Here is a 19,621-nt window from a genome sequence, read left to right as displayed (position 1 = left end):
AAGTAGTATTTTGCATTTTGGCCTAAGAAAATTAGTGTGGTCCGAGTTGTGTATGTATTTGTCCCTTGAATGGCAAGCACGTTGATAAAAACCACTGAAATGCTCAAATTTATTCAAAGATTTTTTTTCCATAAGTAAAAAAGACTAGTGTTAAGTCATAATTAGAAGGTAAGACAAATAAGTCTTCATTCTACCTCCCAACAGTATGTGGTACAAGTCATAATTTCAAGAAATTTCAAATACTAAGTCATATGGTCATACTATCTTTTTTTGTCCAATATAAATTAATTTATTGTTCAATAACATTTTCACACCCCCTTTATAGAAATGATTTACCAATATAATACACAGTAAACGTCAATCATTGCGTACTGATTTGCTCGGGAGACTTGTGCAGTTTGATATGCCAAATCTGCTAAAAAATAATGATAAATGATGAGTAATTATAACTGACAAAAATAATCTCCCTATAAAGCATTAAAACTACATTTGTTTTGAAAATCCTCTGGCGTATGGAGTAGCTACTGCCAATTTATGCGAAGTTACCAAACATACAAACAGAAAGACAGACACTATGAATACTGTATGGAATTTTTATAAGACACAAATTTATTGTGAGGCAGGTTAAAGGAAGAACAATGCTACGCTCATACTACATGGCAAAAAACAGTTGGAAAAATCTTGAAAATATCCTCTAGTTCAGTGGTTCAAAGCTCCTACAGTATGTGTGCATTTGTTGATCACATTCCCCTTCAACATTTAATCATCAATAACTGGGGTTGAAAACTCTTGTTTGCAGACAATACTTAGAGTGTCTAATATATTTTTTAAAAATCTCAAATATACATTTAAAAAAATGATTCCTCTGAAATGACCAGTGGTTGCTTCATTGTTCCAATATAAAGCAGGCAAAAAAAAGCGGGGAGGGGGGCACACATAAACTATTCTGAATTTGTTATTTTGAATTTCGTTTTATCTCGGCTTGCTTTTAGAAGTTGAAAAAAGTCAAGCTGTAAAATAGCCAGTCCGAAGCATACCGAATGAATACTAAACGGCAAAATCAGTGACACTGAGACGTAACTGATTAGTGTGCCTCAGCACAAACACATAAATGTGTAACTGGAGGGCGATGATGTCACACAGCTCGATGTTCATTCACTGGATTGCTGTTCAAAACGCTGGAAATCCAGTCGGTGAAGGACGAGACGCGCGTGTAGACGTCGGGGGTTCTGGGGTTCCCGCATCGTCGCCCGGAGAACGATACCACGCCTGCGGCCTCGCCGTTGCAAATCAACGGGCCACCTGAATCACCCTGAACATGTCACACACAAAGACAAGTACATTTCATTAAATAAACCCCAGGTATGTTTTTATAGCATTTGCAGTGATCATCTCATTTTAAGGTCTTAAAACACTTTTGAAATACAAAGACATTAAAAAAAATGTGTATATATATGTAGCAAGAGCAATGGATTAGACAAAAATATTGTACAAACATTGTGACAGCATTTTGCCAAACTAACAGACTTATCATTTTCCAAAATACATCAAGAATTATGAAATTATAAAACATTATCAAATGAACCAACAGCTTTCCCTCTCTGTAAGTGTAAAAAGCAGGATTACAGAGGTTTTAACATTAAATTAATCTTGAGTAAAAACTCAGCTGCGCTTGAAGTTTTTCCTGTTTGTCACTCTTCTTCTGTCAAATTTACACTATAAAACAATAAAGTGCTACCATGCAGTGGCTGACAGCGGAATTAGACCTAAAATAAACTGCTAGTAGTACAAAATTTAAAACCTGCAACTTGGAGCTTGGTTTCCTGTATCAGCAATTGTAAACATTTATAGGGAGCGTGTGCCTTATTCGTGAGTTTTTGTATTCGTGTTGGAGCTTGGCCCACAACCTGCAGTTAGGGTTCTCTTTAGTGTGTTTATTTATGTACTGTTCATCAGAATCAGATAAGGCTGTTGGCTTACTCTAATCTTCACATCCAACAACACCACAACTCTGATTAGGTTCAGATTTAGACATCATAGTAGTTCCCTGATCTTACCGAGCAAAAGCCTTGAAAGAAACGGGACCCGGTGCCGCACACCATGGTGCTGACGATGGGGACTCTCCCCCATCGTCGGCGACACGCACGTAGTGACAGCAGGGTGACGTTGACCTCCTGAAGAGTATTTGGCAAGGTGTTGTTATCACCGATGTCCCCCCAGCCGGCCGTGATGCACCTGCTGCGTCTTCCCAGGCGCCCGCTTTTGGGAACAATCAGCTGCACTTCGTCAGTTAGTGTGGCGCTGCCGTTGAGCTGAGACACATCAAACAGGAAATAGGGCTGACCTCGTCAAAGGATGATTCAAAGCACGTCTTTTGCTTTTTCTTTGGCTTTTTGGAGCGGAAAAAAAAGAGGTGGAGTGTTTTAACACATATCTGTCCTCACCTGAAGGAGCATGATGTCGTTTTGGTGGCCGTCGTAGCTGGGATGTGGGATGTTTCTGATGGTGGTGAATACCTGCTTGGTGGTCTCATTACCTTCAAGGGAGTCGATCCCCAGCACCACCGTCATTGCACTGTAAAAAAGAAACGTTAATGTAGATTTCATTCAAAATTAAGGTTCTTAACAGATGACATTCAGATCAGGTCAAATATTCCCACTGGTCAAAATTAGTGCAGCTAAGCAGTCATGGTATAAAAAAACATTGAAAGCCATTCTAATTCATGCCATTACAAATAGTATATCATCAGGAAAACATAAAACACTGAAACAATTATCCTAAAAAAGACTAGACTGAATTATTGAATATGTTCAACACTTTCAACTATGACATTCTGGCCACTAGGTGGCAGCATCTTCTGCATTAGCTGATGTGCAACTTTGTAATCAAGACTTCTGCCTGTCGAAGAAAACAGCATTTGAATGGTCATCCACCGTAGCGGCCACTGCGTGAAAAGCTTTTACATGTCAGAAATGGATGGTTGGATCATGAAAAAAAAACCCATCATATTGTGCTTGCGTAGTGTTCCTACAGTTACTTTGGTTTCCTCCTGCATTGAATTGTCTAGTGGTCTTCACATTCTTGAATCAGATTAGACAGCCACGCGTTAATTATACTGGCAGCAAATCTTACAATTTTATATTGAGAGTGGAAACTTTTGAAGATTATTTGATTCCAAATATGCCCCTATTTTTTTTCTCTAGCGCATCAGCCTTCATCATAATAAGGATAACGTTATCATGATAGACTATGTAATATAATTAGTAGTATTTAAGAATTAAGACTCGGCAACAGGTGGATTTTTTTTTTCCTGAAACGTCAAAGCTAAAAATTACAATCCGTATTGTGCAAGATTTGATAGGTCACTTAAAAAACAAAAATGAAAACGCATCAAGAATACATTAAGTGACACTTAAAGCCATCTCGGAATAAAATTTGCTGTTGAGCACTGCAGTGCTATATAAAGTCTATATGCATGTAATTGTTCTGGAACACTCGATAAAATCAATCAATAAAACAGAAGTGGTACCATTTTTTTATTTTTTATTTATTTATTTATTTATTTTGTGTTTGTGTGACAAACATTATCATCATCTTGCCTTGGGTACCAAATTTATGAAACCTTCAACAGCAACCAATGTAGTGCCATCACATTAAGAAGTATAGTTCTTTACTTATGGTAACACGACAACAAGTATGAATTTATTACCACAAAAATGATTAAACAGAGACAATACTTAAGTAGTTTCACTCTGACATCAGAAAAAAAAAAATCAACGTTGGTGACTTCTTACCGGGCTATCCTGCAATGTGCTGCAGTGAGGACAAAGTCTTCTCTGATCAGCGACCCCCCGCAGAAATGCTGCCCTCGAAACTGCAGCGAGGCCATGTACGGACGAGAGTGCGGCGGGGCATCTCCGCCTCCGACAATCTGAGTTCCATCAGCTCCTGAGAACCCAGAAAAGGCCGCTTTTGTCATTGTTTAAGGAGATTTGTCAGCTCGCTTCAAAAAGACAAAGTAGCTCACCATTTAGAACGAAGAGGAGCAGCAGTAGTATGATGGCCATCGTACTTGCTGTAATGCCAATCTTCCTCCCAGTCTTGTTCTTATTATTGCGTGCATGAAACTAGGTTGTGGTATGTTGTTGCTTCAGTGCATTTGCCAACATGATGGTGAAGCTTTTGGAAATTTGGCAATGTTACAAAAAAAAACAGCTGAGTTTCGCCATTTATTCAACAAAGAAGCACCAGATAAACTGTCAACATTTAACAGAGCAAAAGAGTCATCTGCTTATCAAAGATCATGCAGTCATTGTGACTGCTGTCCCACCTATACTAAATGCTGCATTGCCTCCGAGGGCTGAACAATTTCCTACAATGCTATTGTAGCACAATGCAATCTTCAAATCACAAAGGCTGCAATTTGAAATTGAAAAAACTAAGAAAAAGTTTTTGTTTGGTCGGTAAGCTTGATTTAAAAAAAAAAAAATCTATGTACATACAGTATCTACTGTGTACTTTATTTCTATCATGTCAAGTCAAGTTCATTGCTTAAGAAGTCCAGTCCGGATGTTTACATATGATTGTATCGTGAAATATGAAAATTTGGAGTGACAAAGCCGCAGATTTGTTTGCGGTATTGTTGTAATCTGACCGACTGATTTATGTTTACGGGACACTTGTTTGGTATAAGCTTGTGAAGTTATCGTCGTGAACGCTTGAGCATTGTTCCATGCCAAATCACCCCCTCCAAAAAGTAAAAGCTTGAGCATTGTTCCATGCCAAATCACCCCCCCCCCCAAAAAGTAAAAAAAACACGAGGGATTACATTTCATGAAATTTATTTTGTCAATGGGATCCACAAAGTCAATTTCAGAATGTCCCAGCTTCACTGGAATTGGTTTTGGTATTGGAGCAGGTACAAAATAACATTGGCGGTGTAAGTGTAAAGACAATAGCGGATCACTTGTAGCTCTGGAAAATTTTGATTCCAAATTTTAAACAAAATTGTCAATAAAAAATATCTCCCAAAAGTTCAAACTCTCGTGAGACGTTTCAGCTCTTAATCTTTTGACTTGGTGAAGAAGCAAATGGCTCAGTAGCTAAGGATATTTTTTTTTATATTGCGGGAATAAACATATTGTTTTTATTACAGTACTGAAGAAAACGTTGCTGCAACAGGCTCCAAATTGTACAACCTTTCTGCGGTGTTGTTTGAAAGTTTTAGCAAGTTTCCCTTTCACCATAGTTCCTCTTGCAAGAGGGCACAGAGCTCAAAGGTGGCACCGCAACCAACAGCATGTTGTGAAACAGACATCATGTAACATTTGCTGTTATGTACAATTTGGCCCGCGGAGATTTGGGAGTTGACATCTGAGTTCGTCTTTCTACAGTACAGCACGTTTGAATTAGAGCCATCGAGTTCTGATTGAAGCGCACACCTTCAGCTTTACCATTTACTATTTAGGAATGACCTCCTTTTTCTGGAGAATAATTTTCAAGGGTTCTTGTCACAATAATATCTATCTGTCTGTCTGAGGTCATTACCACCGCAAACGATTTTTACTGAGAAAATGAAGCCATACTGGGGCAATTTGTCGTGCGTATCCAAATGAAATGTGTTTTTTTTTTTTCACCTATAACATTTTTGTGTTTGACGGTTTTTAAATTTTTATTATTATTTGTATTTTTTTTTTGTAGTGAGAGATACTCACATGCTCATCAGTTGGTCAGTTCGGCAGAGTGTGGAGTAATTATAATCAATACCCTGCTGAGAGCGACAGTTACTCACGTTTTTTTAAATAATTATGATATATGGCCGTTAGAGAGCGCCGTTTTCCCATAGATGGCAGGACAATGTAAATTCTTATCGAGCTCCGTTACAATTTGACATTGTTTTGGGCTGTAAAAGATCTATGAGTTTCACTACATATCTTTCTATAGTTTAGCGTTTATTCTGTTCTCAATTGAAATACAGTAGTACCTAAATTCAATACACGGCAAAATTTTGCTCAATCCAACCCTCTTATCATTTTTATGTGCTCAGGTTGCTGTCTTGTCCAGAATTTGTAAACATGTTAGCATTTGATCGTTGTTCAATGACAAATATCAGCACAATCCAGAATAATATGAAGAATATCTGCCATAGTGGTCTCCATACCCAGGTTGCTATCATGCTGCTGTATATGCTGGTTGGAATTTTGTCAAATTATCATTTGAAAGAATTCAGGGCAAAAATGTAGAACGCTTGTCAATTTGCCCTGATGCTCTCTCTGCTTATGTTTCTTCCTATTTGTTAGCAAATACAAACTTAAATGTTATGATATTTTCAAATCTAATGAAGAAAGACTACCTGACGACAAGGCAAAAGTACAATCCTTTTCAAACTGCCTTAAATACTCATCTTGCTATGTTAGCTTACCAACTGTTAGCATTTAATCACCTTCGAATTATAGTTCAGAAGTCTTATTCTGGATGCTGCAAGACACTTAGTTTTGTGAGTTTTTCAATACTGTAAGCCAATAAAGTTAAGGAAATAGAAAGCAGTTTTGCTTACATTATGTGAAAATTTTGCCTTCAGTCTGAAAATATTTGACAAGAAAGTAGTTCTCAGTGCGTGGGGATGTGAGATAATGACAAAACACAGAGCCGCTCTGCTTTTGTTGGCATTCAGAGAAAACAAACACAATCGTGGTTTTTTTCGTTGATCAAATTGCAGTGACTTTGGTGTTCTTCAGAGACTAACACACTGACCTCATGGTGCGCACTTGAACAAATCAGAAACTGAACGCCTCCCGCACGCTGGAATAAAATATGCCTTGCCTTTAGATATGGTGAAGCAGCATGTGGCTCATTATCCAATGTGCTGCCATTATTCTAGTTTGACAGGAGACAAATTTCAGGGTCTAGTACAGTCCATCTGTGTCTCTGTTGAAGTTCAGACAAGGCCAATCATTTTTATTTTGGAGTACATCTTGCTCTTCTAATAGTATTTCCTGTACAAAGCCTCCCCTTTTCTTCTCATCCCCTTCCGACTCACACAGCGGTCCTCACCTCCACCCCCTGGTGTCTGGCAAGGCTGCAGGCATCCCGGGAATGCCCCGACACGGGGTGCCATTGGCCCGCGCCACCCGCATTCCTTCGGCATACCGTGGCAGCGCTTCAGGGGAAATATGGCGAGTGTGCCACTCGCCAGCTCCGTCTAAGGCCTTCAGACGCCGTGGCTAATCCGCTCGGCGATAGCGAATCGTCCGAACGCGGGTTCAGACAGGATTGCGCCAGTCAGTGAAATTTCCTCTGCAGGTGTTTTGCTGCGATGAATCCATTTGTTCAGGCTTTATGAAAGTGTGCTTTCAAGTCTGATTCTTCTGGCTCGTTGTGTGTTTACTTGTTGGAATTAGTGTGAAATGATAGTCGGACTGCTAGGCTTAACTTCAGATCTTTTGAGATCTAAATCATACCAGGACGTTGGAACATGTCCAATGTCTCCAGAGTTGTTGTTGGAGTTGGACCACTCTTATTTATTTACCATCCATCCATCCGCCGTACATATAAAAAGACAAAAGCCTTCTGTTCAAAACCACTCCACCATTAATTTGACTTGTAACTTGTACAGCTCAGTTGTTAAAAATAAATAAATAAATAAAATAAACAAACACGATGATGTGGTCGTACTAGTGTGTACACCCTCATATAACGGGATGAGCCTGTGCTCAGAATAAAGCAATCATATTCAAACTCGTGTTAATTGCCGAGTCAGCACACATCTGTCACCAATTTCAAGCATCTTTGTTTAATCTTAAAAGTCAATTTTTGCTCTTCGAGGAGGCTGTTTGGAACATTTCGTTTTTCTTTCTAGCATAAGCATACCTATTAGAAAATGGATTGAATGATGTTATTTTTTTTAATGACTTTACACATGCTGTTAATTCACGAGAGGTTCCACTCACTCTGTTTTTCTTTTTGCTATGCTAATCTGATTAGCCGCTAGCTGTAACGGCAGAGACGCAAGGTGGCATTACGTCCTTTCTCCAGCCCAATGTTGGATGCCGACTAGCCTCCATTTGCATAAAAGTGTAACTAATTCTTACTACGGCTAGTGCAGACACTCACGTACTGTATGCGTAAGGCAACCTCACGTACACCCTGGCCCATCAGCCGCTCTTTGGTCAACCCATTCATCGCTCTAAGTTGGGCTGTTTTTGTAACAAAACAAGGCCTAATCCTAAATTCAGGGAGTCGTGAATGTGCCTCAACAAATGGCAGACAAATGAGAGGGATTAGCCAGGGCCCGTGAAAGAGTGAAAGGTTTGCCATTGATCTACGGTGGTCCTTTTCTCTTCCAGGGCCACTCGGTCTGAAAACCCCACTGGGTAAGAGCATACAGGGCTACTCCAGAGCCCCCTAGGCCACCGAGAGACACACAACAGTCACAATTAGTCTCAGGAGCTGTAATGGCAATTCAATAAGCGCTTGGAGGAAGAAAAAAAAAATCGTGCATCGCCCGTCCGTCTTCCCCCTCTTGTCCCCCCCCACCCCCGTTTTCGTCTACATACATAAGATTGGTATTATGAGTGCTGTTTGAGGGGCTGTGTTTTTTCTTTCTTTCTCTCTTTCTTTCTTTCCCACCCACCACAGTTCTTTTCAGCCACAGGGAGAGAAAATGACCACACAGGGTTTCAAAGGTTCCAGAGGCTACGGATTGTTGTCACTTGGGACAGCGTGACTTGTGGCCTCTGTGGACTGCGGCCGAAACTCTCCAAACGTCCTCTTCTATTAGGACTTTGGAACTCATTTGGGAACTTTCAAACAACCAGCTTTTTTTTTTTTTTTTTTAAATGAGATGAATTGTGCTGCACTTTGCAGATGTTTCCACTGAGGTCCCTTGACACTCGGGCCCGCTTCAGTCTGATCAAGCAGAGCCCAGACGTTCATGTTTTTCACATCGTCTTCCCGATGTCCTTTCCATCTTTTTTTGCTGCTCCTTTGGGGACCTTCCATGTTGATTTTGCACCCCTCCCACCCACTTTCATTGCTTTACGCATTTTGATCGGGATCTGTCCTTCTCGAAGCAATGATTATAATGACAGCCCACACTTATGGCATTAGAGGACACGGAGGACACTTTGACACTGATGAGTAGGCCAGTCGACCATGACTCTGTTTTAGTCTTCAGTGCCAGAATGTCACATAAGAGGATGCACCTGCTCATTCACTTCCCTTGCAAACATTTACAGTCCAACGCCTTAAAGCTTGTCAGATGACATGTCTCAACAACCAGGAGCCGTCAGCAAACCTAGCTATTCCTCATTGTATCCCACTCTCAGTAGTGTATTTTATTTTATTTATTTATTGAGCCGCAGACAGCACAGCACAACTGTAAAAGGAAAGAGCAGATTGTCGGGTTACTTTTATCCAAGGTTGGGTGAATTATTTTGACCCAGCAGATTCCGTTGATGTTTAGATTTGACTGTAGAAATGAATCCGGTCGCCATTTTGGACCGAGGACGCAGTCTATTTAACGTAACGTTCTTTGAAAATGTTGGTGGTGGTTGGATGGATGAGTCGAGGTTGAATATAAGTGATACCAATGGAAAATTTTGTTTTGCGACCAGTTTCAGGGGGTGTTTTGAGGTCCATGTCGCAAATCTATAGTAGTTATTCGTCCAATGCAAAATGACATGAGGGCATTTTGCAAAGAGGAACAGCTGAATACCAGTGTAGGAGCGGACCCCCCATGCTGTTATCTGGCTGCCGCCGGGTTGAAGTACAGTGCGATGATGCGACGCCCTCTTGACCAGACGTGTCCCCCGTTGCAGTGGTCTCGCATAAAGACGCGCTGAAAGCTTGGCCTTTATTTACCCTCCCAACGGCCGCCATTCATCGCCGACTCTCCTTTCTGCTCGCTGAAAAGACAGAGTGGCCTCCTGTGCCACTGGAGCGCTCGCCTGTGTCTAAATGACCTTGATGTCCCCCCGCGCCGATCATAAGCGCCGCCTCACTGGGGTTCTTGTCATGATTATGATGATGGCAATGAGGAGGAGGGATTCTGGCAAAGGGCTCCGATGGAGATGTTACAAACACTTAACTGTCAGTGAGTAGGCACAAAGGCTTAAACGCTGTTGTCGCCTTTCACAATACAGTGGAACCTCCAAAGTACAATGTCCCAGAGCTTGTACGATTCTCAATTTGACCAATATGGTGAACCCTCGTTCACCGCAGGGGATACAGTGGTGCCTTTTTTTCTTTTTTTTTCTCCGCGAGCCAGATCTGAGTGCTCTGTGGTGACTGTGCACTCAACTCACTTCAAAACAGTTTACAATGCCTTTAACTCTTTAAGCAACAGATTGAACACAGTAGGTGCAGCAGCACGTAGACAGACAAAAAGACATATCACGGTCATATATTTTTTATCCTTGGCGTAGAGCAACTGAGAGAGGAGTTGAGATGCATCATTGAACAGTACCTGTCTGTGTGTCCTATGCGCACCGGAATGGATTAAATTGAAGCAAAAAAAAAAAGTGGAAAAAACAATTTATTTACGTTCTATTGAATATATGTCTTTATTTTGTGTTTTTATACAATAGTACAATATTATAGTGTGCTATATTTGTTATTAAAATCCCATTCCAAAATGTTTTGTTATTATTGAGGGAAGGGGTGGAATTAATAAATGGCATTCCATGCATTTCAATTAGGAAAGATAATTTGGGATAAGCGTGTTTTACGTTACGAGTGTGGGCATGGGGTGAGGCACCACACAGCAAGTCAGACATTTTGAGTTGAAGAACTTAGTTTTGCCTTTTCCAGAAGTCATTCAAAGATGAACTTGTACTAGAAATTTTGTCGATTGGCTAGTAAATTTGATCCACATGTACCGTACAGATGGGTGACAAAAGATTTGGGATTTCAACATTTTGTGTGTGTGGGTGGAACATAATAACTTGCCATTCCACACAAAACCGCTTATAACTTAGGTCCACATTCTCTTGTGTGTTTGCGTGATAAAGCAACCGCCCTTAAGATATTTATAGACACCCTGTGCTGACGGAAATGTATCCCAGCAATAACTGTGCTCCTGATGCTTTAATTTCCATCCAACTCCTTTTGATTCAGATACCCCCGAGATTTTTTTTTATATCAGCAGTGCTCAATTTATGATAACAATTTCATGACAGCTAAATATTGAAAAATGTCACTTCAGACTTTTATGATGGTGACAGTTTGACTCTGTAATGGGAGTCCTATGTGGAAAGTGGAGTTCCCATCCTCACCTGGACTAGTACGTGAACCTGAATGCCATTTTTAATAGTCTATCAGTAATTACGATCATGTGGTCGTAAAGTCGACGGTCCGGTGGTCCAGTGGTTAGCGCGTGGACCTCACAGTGCAGAGGTTGTGGGTTCGATCCCGGCTCTGGCCTTCCTGTGTGGAGTTTGCATGTTCTCCCTGGGCCTGCGTGGGTTTTCTCCGGGTACTCCGGCTTCCTCCCACATTCCAAAAACATGCTTGGCAGGCAAATTGAACACTCTATATTGTCCCTGGGTGTGAGTGTGAGCGTGGATGGTTGTTCGTCTCTGTGTGCCCTGCGATTGGCTGGCAACCGGTTCAGGGTGTCCCCCGCCTACTGCCCGAAGACAGCTGGAATAGGCTCCAGCACGCCCCGCCACCCTTGTGAGGATAAAGCGGATCGGAAAATGGATGGATGGATGATTGTAAAGTCAGTATATATTTGTATAAAAAATAATATTTGTATTAAAAAAAAATCAATGAAAAACAGTACGGCTTAATTCAATAAATTCAAAATTGTTTTTGTGTAGCTACTACGAATGAATACCAGCACCCATTCTATTGGGGTTCCAACCACAGTGGAATGGCGGCAATAAGCACCGTCACTGTCACTTGATTGATCGACAGAATCTGACGACATAGTGAAGCAGCATGTGGCTCTTCAGAGAAGGTTATTGTTATCGGCGGTGTGTCAACTTACTGTCGACAATGTTGTGGTCGTGAGGGGACTCGTGTTTAGTGTAGTAGGTGTGACAGCAGATATGGTGTTTGTCAGACGAGTTCTATAACCAGAATTTGTCCATAATCATTGACCTACACATAGCGACAACATTGTCAATGGAGGACCTCGTCTATTCTAATGGAAAACGGGTTTGAATTCAGAAGTTGACCCGCGTTAGCGTAACAGATTTCATTCAACCACGGTGGTTCCATTGTACCATTCTGAATGACCAGAACAAGATGACACAATAATGCTATTTTGAATATATTAAATGTTTTATTAACCTTGTCGTGGAGAAAAATGTTAGCAAGAACCATTTATTGAATGCATGAACGGAACCGTAGCTGCTACGTCACTAGCAAGTGCACCTACAGCCTCTATGTAATGTAGGCGAATGTGGTAACGGGTTAGTTGACGTTACATTACCGAGTGAAGGAGCACGCATTCGAGATACAGTGACCAACGCTTGAGGCGTGCATGCACACAACATACAACTCATCTAAAAACCGGCTAGCCGTCCACCTGTGTGTCAATGGGCTTTTGGGGTTTGAGGTCTCTGAAGTAGTCCAAAATCCAAGGCAGCAGTGAGACTTTTTTTTTTTTTGGTAATTATATTTAGTTTAAGGAAAACTAGGCTTTTCAGTTCAACAATAGGAAATCCTGTTGACTCACTCACAGATCCACGCCTGAGGAAAGTACCACTCTACTGTCAGTTTTTTCAACATGGGGGGGAAATAACTTAAAACCACAAACTAGCTCTACAAATAAATGTTACAAATCTGATCAAATGTATATATATGTGACACATGGGTGGATAAGTGTGGGCGAAGGAAGATGTCCGCTTCGCTGCTTCTGATGCCAGGCGAGCTAGGAGGGCAGCATGGGCAAGAAGTGAGTGGACGGGTGTCTTCGCCTGGCCTTATGGCCGCGCCGCGGCTTCCCTCGCCCGTTCAGCGAGACAAACATCTGCCTGCCGCCGTGCTTCCAGCGTAGCGAGGCATACGTGTTGTAGCCGTTTTCTTCGATGCGCTCCTTGAACTTGCAGCTTGGGTTGTACTTGACCTGGAAGGACGAAAGACGGGCGTGAGTGATGCCGCCTAACAGAGAACCGTGGACAAATTCTGTTGTAGGTTGAATGGAAGAATTCAATTTAATAAATTAGCAACAGTGTCACATTTGAAAATCAACGTTTCAAGGTTAAGAACTTGGTACATTTTTACATTGTCCCCATTAGGGACGTCCCGATCATGCTTTTTAGACACCCGAGCCCAAGTCTTTTACTGTCTGCGGATATTGAGTCCCGATAGAATACCTTGGCAATGCTTTGATTTAAAAAATAAAGAAAGAAAGAAAAATAGAGAACCGGTGCTAACTTGGGCACTGGCCCGGAACTAGCACGAGAAAAAGTGCAGTGGAAAAGGGCCATTTGACTTCTCTCTGTCTAGAAACGACACCATTGATCTGTGAGGCTTCTTAAATGCAACCAGTTGAGAACAAGCTTGCTTGTCACCAAATATTTTACACTCGTTCAACTTCTGTCGAAAGCTCAATCTCTGCCTGCGGGAGAGCTGTGCGGAGCGGATGAGACGTGTGTATGTCACACTAATGACTCCATGACTAAAAAAGACCCAAAACAAACAAACAAAAAAAACCTTAACATTGTGTATTATAAAACTAAGCTACTACGATTCTATTTGCACATTTGGATTATTTTGTCGCTTTGTGACCTTTAAATGCTCCGAAAATAATAAAATCGATCTTTGTGATCTATCAGTTTATTTTTGTAAGTGATGATACTTCGAGATGTTTTTTGCTAGTTTTTGTATTTGAGTAAAACTAAACAAGCTCAATGACTCAATGTGGCGCTTTGTAATTTTTGCGTAAAGATGAACCCGATATATGAAGGCTGTGAGAGCAAAACATCGCCACTCTTTCATGGGTGCTTAGCGCTTCTTATCAGATAATACAACACAGAGATAATACGACTGCTACCTTCTCATCTATATGAGGCGCTGTGTGTCGATAATGCGCGGATGTTACAAATGCGGCGGGGGTTGTTTTTGCGGCTTCACTTTGTAGCACGTTGAAGGTGCTCCTTATTGCTCGATGATGGCGTCTCGTTTTTTTTTTCGGGGAGGTAGACTGCACACCTCAGGCCTGATCTTAAACAAAGAGGCGGGATTTAACATTAAAAAGCTTGATGTCCAACATACGCACACACACACACACACACACACACACACACACACAAAAAAAGGGATGGCACACAAAGACTTTTAAAGGAGCCAGGTGGCTCTTTGTCACTGCTTGGCTTTCTTGTGTCTGCCACGTATTTTGATAGTAAAACAAGCTGCTAGAGCCCAGGTGTTACAGTCGTGATGGACAGGAGCACTGTGAGCTCACGGTGAAGCTAACGGAGGAGCTACAGGTTTAGCCAAGACACAATGAACACATTTTTTTCCAAATAGTTTGGTCAAATTAAACACCTCTCCTTCAACAAAACAAGGAGATCTGAAGTAATAGATGAAAAAAAAATCCTCTCATAGTGTTCTCTGCTCTAATCAATGTTATTTTCAAATGAATAGCCGGTTTAAGGCCTTCATTTTGGATCATAAAATGTCAGACCTTTGTTCAGGCAACTTTGATCAAATTCACGACCACTAACGGCTCTCATTCAGCATGACGAGCTGCTCTTTCATGACCTCATCAAATGTCCACTGAATCAACTGCGCTGCTGTTACCTTAGCTAATGCGTAAATTAGCATAAATAGTGTAAGGGAAAGGGTAAGTAAGAAAGGCTATTTAACTTCTATTTTCGTAAGGATTTAACACCCTCATTTTGGATCATGTAACATTCGACCTTTTTAAGGCTTCTTTGAGCAAACGTAAGACCTGTCCATCACTGAAATCGAATACTAACAACTCTCACTCAGCGTAGCGAGCTGCTCTTTCACTACATACTAGAGACTATGATCCAGTCAATCTATTAACTTAGCTAGTCAGCTAACTAGCAAGTCGTTGTAAGTAAAAAAGTAACATCCAGGCTAGTTTTAGTGTTGCTTTCGTTGCAAGAAAAGTAAGCTAGCCAGTAGCGTCGAGTCACTTGAACCCTGCACCCAGAAAAACACAAATTGCATCATTTTTTGTAATATACTGTACCATATTTCCTGTTCCGTATTATTTTCATGCCGCCACTCAAATAGATGGTAATTTTACTGTGCACTTGTGTAACGCTGCACCCTAAATAGAATTCAACTTTTCTTAGGATGCAAAATCTTTCTCACAATGTTGTTTCCCATGTCTTTTGGGATTTTTAAGAACTTCGAGATTCAGTAAATAAGTCACTTTTTCAGCATAATTATGGCCTTCATTTTCGACAATCTGACATTTTCAGGATGCACCAACACCGTAGTTAAAACAAATCTCGGACGTCTCCTGAGATTGACCTCGTCCTCCGAAGGTTGGCAGCTTGTGTACTCACCGATCCGAAGAGCGTGCCTTTCTTGGACATAGCTAAGTACAACCCGGTGCTGACAGACTTGATGGCAACAACTCCCACACTGACAGATCGGATTTCCATCAGACCTGGAAAATAAAAGAGAGAACAAGAGTCGCAGTTAGCTTTTTGTGTGTGTGTGAGAGATCCTCATCAAAAGCCGCTCAATCAATGGGATGCCAGATGCTCTGTGGCCAGTACAAGAGAGAAAGCACACAGACACAAAGCTTTTCATACAACACACGTTGAATTAGATCATATTGCGGAACCGGGGTGATTCTTGTCGGAATCGTTTGGGGAGGGGGCTGTTAAAACCCGACGATGCCCGTAGTTGTTTACAGACGGCCACAAAAAAAAAAAAAAAAAGCCCCACGAGTGCTCCTGCTAACGCAGTGAATAAGCTGGCAAGTTTGCAGGCTAATTGTTTCCTCTGGGCACCGGCTTGCAAACGAGTCCCATGCGGCTCAGCTTGATTTGGCTTTTGTCTGCTTGCAATAAAATAAAATAAAATAATAAATAATAAAGGCGCACAACCATTGTCACAAACATTGAGTTTATGAAGGATTCATCGTGAGTGAGAACTAATTACTGCATGAGAAGACGTCTCTTTTGATGACTTTTCCCCACAGTTTTCTTTGCACACAAAAGCATCCAGATGCATGCATGATCATAGCTTTTATACAAACAAAAAAAGAAGAAGAAAATAACATGCAAGATAAAATTGCGTCGCTTAAATGTCATTCATTCATTCATTTTCCGATCCGCTTTTCCTCATAAGGGTCGCGGGGGGTGCTGGAGCCTATCCCAGCCGTCTTCGGGCAGTAGGCGGGGGACACCCTGAACCGGTTGCCAGCCAATCGCAGGGCACACAGAGACGAACAACCATCCGCGCTCACACTCACACCTAGGGACAATTTGGAGTTTTCGATCAGCCTGCCATGCATGTTTTTGGAATGTGGGAGGAAACCGGAGAAAACCCACGCCGATCCGGGGAGAACATGCAAACTCCACACAGAGAGGCCGCGGCCGGAATCGAACCCTGCACCTCTGCACTGTGAGGCGGACGTGCTAACCAGTTGATCTCCGTGCCACTCCATCTGGTGGTGATTAGCGATATTACAACATATAACTATAGTCGACCCATACATATTAGCAGGTTGGCGCCTGTGGATTTGCATCATCACTGTTTTTTTTTTTTTCATATTTCGAATTTTGTCCTCCATTGTTTGTGGAAAACTTCTATTGTATTTTGGGTTTTTTTTTTAAAAGAATTTGGGGGGTTTGTACATTACAATTTTGTTTGTTTTTTTAAATTTAACGGATCACCAGTTGCACATCCCTGCGTTACTATTCAAATGCTTTTGAACAAACCTACCAATGATTGTGGCCCCTATTTATTTATTTATTTGTTTTATTTATTTATTTTTAGGGACATAAGAACATTAGATTGCACTCTTCCAAATTATCATGTGCAACAGAGTTTCGAAACATATTTATAGTTTGTCAATAATTGAAAATCGTTTTGGGTGGAGGTCATATTTAACAAAATCAAAAGTGATTCGATTTCAATCCAAAACGTCTTAACAGGTCAAGATCACAATTCCTGCATCTGTTGGATTTTTTTTTTTTAGAGACTTTCTGCGTTATTTTCTTTGCAGGATATCAGAATAGCCTCTCCGAGATTTAAACGCCGAACATTTGAGTGGGATCAAAGTTATACAACTGTTTGCAGTTCACTTGGAATGCAGTGTACAGAAATAAACGTCAACAATTCGCCACATGCTGTTTCACCATGTCTGAAGACAAAGATTATTTAATCAGATTTGGTGCAAACTCTTTCTTACTCAAATAAAGTCACCCTATTGCAATGTTCTTCTCATTCTGAGTGAAAAGTCTGTTATTTTACTACCGTAAAGTCTGGAAATAATGTTCAGCACAGCCATCGTACTGTATATGCCAAGAAAAGAATGCGCTTCTCCCGTCGCGCTGAAAGTTCAACCGTCCCGTTTGGCGCATGTCATGTCTGCCGGGTGAGATCATCCCGCAGACACCACCGAGTACAAAGAGTCCAAAGCAGGAAAAAAAAAAAAAAACGACAAAGTAAACAAACACATGGAGTTCCTGTTGAGTGTCTTTGGTCTCGACTAGCTCCAGCTGCATGAGACCAGGGAAGACCCCATTAGTCCGTCCAGGTAGGGCATCCAGCTGCACCCCCATCATTCCTTCGCTGCCTCTGATCCTCTCACTTCACACTTTGATGGCAGCACTCCTCTTTCCTTCTTCTTCTTTTTTTTTCTCTTTACGAGCTGTGTTTACAAACACCGGGTGTGCTCTGGTGGCACCTGGAGCGTGCGAGACTCCTAAGCAATTATCTGAGGCCCGGCTGGCGATTGGAGCCCTGCAAGGATTTATGGGGGATTAGTCCAGGCCAATGAAATCCGCTGGTGCCTGAAAGTGCTGCCAGCGGTAATTGCTGCTCGGACGTCCCACACACAGGAGTGTAGGAAGCGTGTTTGTCATAATCTAGATTTTGCTTTCAACGTTTCCACCTTGACGTTCAACAGCTTCAACACGACTCAGACTCTCACCAGCTATACGAATATATAAGGCGCATCGGGGTATAAAGCGCACTGTCGGCTTTTGAGAAAATTGAATGCTGCGGAAAAAACGGTAATTGAGGTTTATTGAAGATGCTAAATTGTCCATAGGTGTGAATGTGGTTGGTGGACCAGACCGGGGAATACCCCCACCTCTCACTTCAAGTCAGCTGAGAAAGGCTACAGCTCACCCGCGACCGATCTACTACTATCGTATTTTAATGTTGGTCATGATTGTGGCGCTTAAGTATTTTTAGGTGATCCTTGGCCTAACAAGTTTGAGAATCACCTCAACTGGTAGCCTCTATTTCAGCGTTCCCCATCCACAGAGCTCCATTTTTTGAGTTTCCTCATCAGTGGAAAAAGGCCAAATGATGCGACAGAAGAACAGCCCTTATAAGTCCCGAGACAAAGAAGCTTACTCTGTCTCATATGTGCAAAATGAGGCAATGAAGCCTTCAAATCTACTTCAGATTACAGTCAAGACCCATTGCCTTGCTTCCATTTCCAACATCCTGTCTTTGGGAGGGAGACCACGAAAAAAATAACGGACTGAATATAAGGAACACACTAGGTGTGTGATTGTCTCCCGTTACCCCAAGATGGAATTGGCTCATTGAAGAGAAACAAGTGCAGGGCTCCCAATAACGACAGCAACTACATTCATCATAATAGTGAGTTGTATTCTAATTTGTTTCTATGCATGCAACAAATCCCAAACTATTCTTTTTTGGAGTTGTAGTATTTTTCAACAACAAATGACAAATGGAATCAAAAATGGGCTATTGTGTTAATGTTTTGTCTTCGTCTGCGTGGAGCCTCCCTATTGTTCTATTAATCCTTTTTTTGAAGTGTGGTATGGGGGTAATTATAACTCTAAAAACATGTTTAGTAGCTTATTGAAGTGCATGAGTAAGAGAGAAGTGTCCTCAAGGCTGCGGTTTACGGCTTATGGCATTTTTCTTCCCAAGAGTCCACAAGCTAACGGCACAAAATGCAAGTCTTTTAAATGATATCAAAAGAAGAAACACTGGAGTCCAATTAGCTGTTTGCTCTTTAGTGGCATTGGGAGAGTGAAGGGCCCTTCTTCAGTGTGTTCTGCTATGCAAGTATCAACTGATGGCCCCATTGAGCTCATGAAAAAGGTGCTTTTGGCTTCCCACTTGCAGTTGGGGAGATCTCTTAACCTTTGACATGTTTGGGCTGGGACTGTCAATAAGCTCAAGCTGCCATTACAAGCAAATGCCGCGCTATACATGTCCAGTCAACTGTGGACTCGCCATTTATTTTCCCTTCTATGGGGATTTTGAAGTCTTTTTTGATGGGGAAAAAAAAAATTTAATACTCTTTCTTTTCCTTCCATCCCCCATTTTTTTGGACGTTAGCCCATCGTCAGATCATTCAAGCCTTTTCTGACCTTGGAAAGGGGGCAAAAAAAAAAGGCAGAAAGGAAAGCGAATGAAACTCTCATGGGGTTCCTTCCCTTTTGTCCTGCTCATGCTGAGGGGGGTGAGGAGG

At 41.5% G+C, this 19,621-nt stretch overlaps 2 protein-coding genes across 3 annotated transcripts in view; both read right to left on the bottom strand.

The window, feature by feature from the left end:
* Positions 1 to 588: 588 nt before the first annotated feature.
* Positions 589 to 4,158, bottom strand: LOC109532028 (serine protease 57-like). Of its 2 annotated transcripts, none has more exons than XM_019896612.1 (5): positions 4,028 to 4,158; positions 3,795 to 3,948; positions 2,445 to 2,574; positions 2,058 to 2,312; positions 589 to 1,312 (listed from the first exon to the last, which is right to left on the bottom strand). In XM_019896612.1, exons 1-5 carry the CDS (start codon positions 4,065 to 4,067, stop codon positions 1,136 to 1,138), a joined length of 756 nt encoding a protein of 251 aa, XP_019752171.1. In that variant the 5' UTR covers positions 4,068 to 4,158; the 3' UTR covers positions 589 to 1,135. The 2 variants fall into 2 exon arrangements, with proteins under 2 accessions (XP_019752171.1, XP_019752170.1); XM_019896611.1 differs by having other exon boundaries at positions 3,795 to 3,969; positions 4,028 to 4,124.
* Positions 4,159 to 12,311: 8,153 nt separating this feature from the next.
* The window catches only part of fgf22 (fibroblast growth factor 22), a 30,620-nt gene continuing 23,310 nt past the window's right edge, over positions 12,312 to 19,621 (bottom strand). The window contains exons 2-3 of the mRNA XM_019896614.1: positions 15,492 to 15,595; positions 12,312 to 13,072 (exon numbers count right to left, since the gene is read on the bottom strand). Coding sequence (XP_019752173.1) covers positions 12,878 to 13,072; positions 15,492 to 15,595 — 299 coding nt within the window. The 3' untranslated portion in view covers positions 12,312 to 12,877. The remainder of the gene's footprint in view (positions 13,073 to 15,491; positions 15,596 to 19,621) is intronic.

This window comes from Hippocampus comes, unplaced genomic scaffold (genome assembly GCF_001891065.2).
Source record: "Hippocampus comes isolate QL1 unplaced genomic scaffold, H_comes_QL1_v1.1 scaffold22, whole genome shotgun sequence".
Taxonomy (NCBI): Eukaryota; Metazoa; Chordata; class Actinopteri; order Syngnathiformes; family Syngnathidae; genus Hippocampus; species Hippocampus comes.
Note: the sequence above shows the minus strand (reverse complement) of the source record. Positions and strands in the feature narration are given on the sequence as shown.

Bases quoted from the DNA above. Each gene is read 5' to 3' on its own strand.
- LOC109532028 (XM_019896611.1), bottom strand. From the start codon at position 4,067: ATGGCCATCATACTACTGCTGCTCCTCTTCGTTCTAAATG. The intron at 3,970-4,027 runs GTGAGCTACTTT...CAATGACAAAAG, and splicing joins GCTCCTCTTCGTTCTAAATG to CGGCCTTTTCTGGGTTCTCA. The intron at 2,575-3,794 runs GTAAGAAGTCAC...TCTTTTTTACAG, and splicing joins GCACATTGCAGGATAGCCCG to TGCAATGACGGTGGTGCTGG.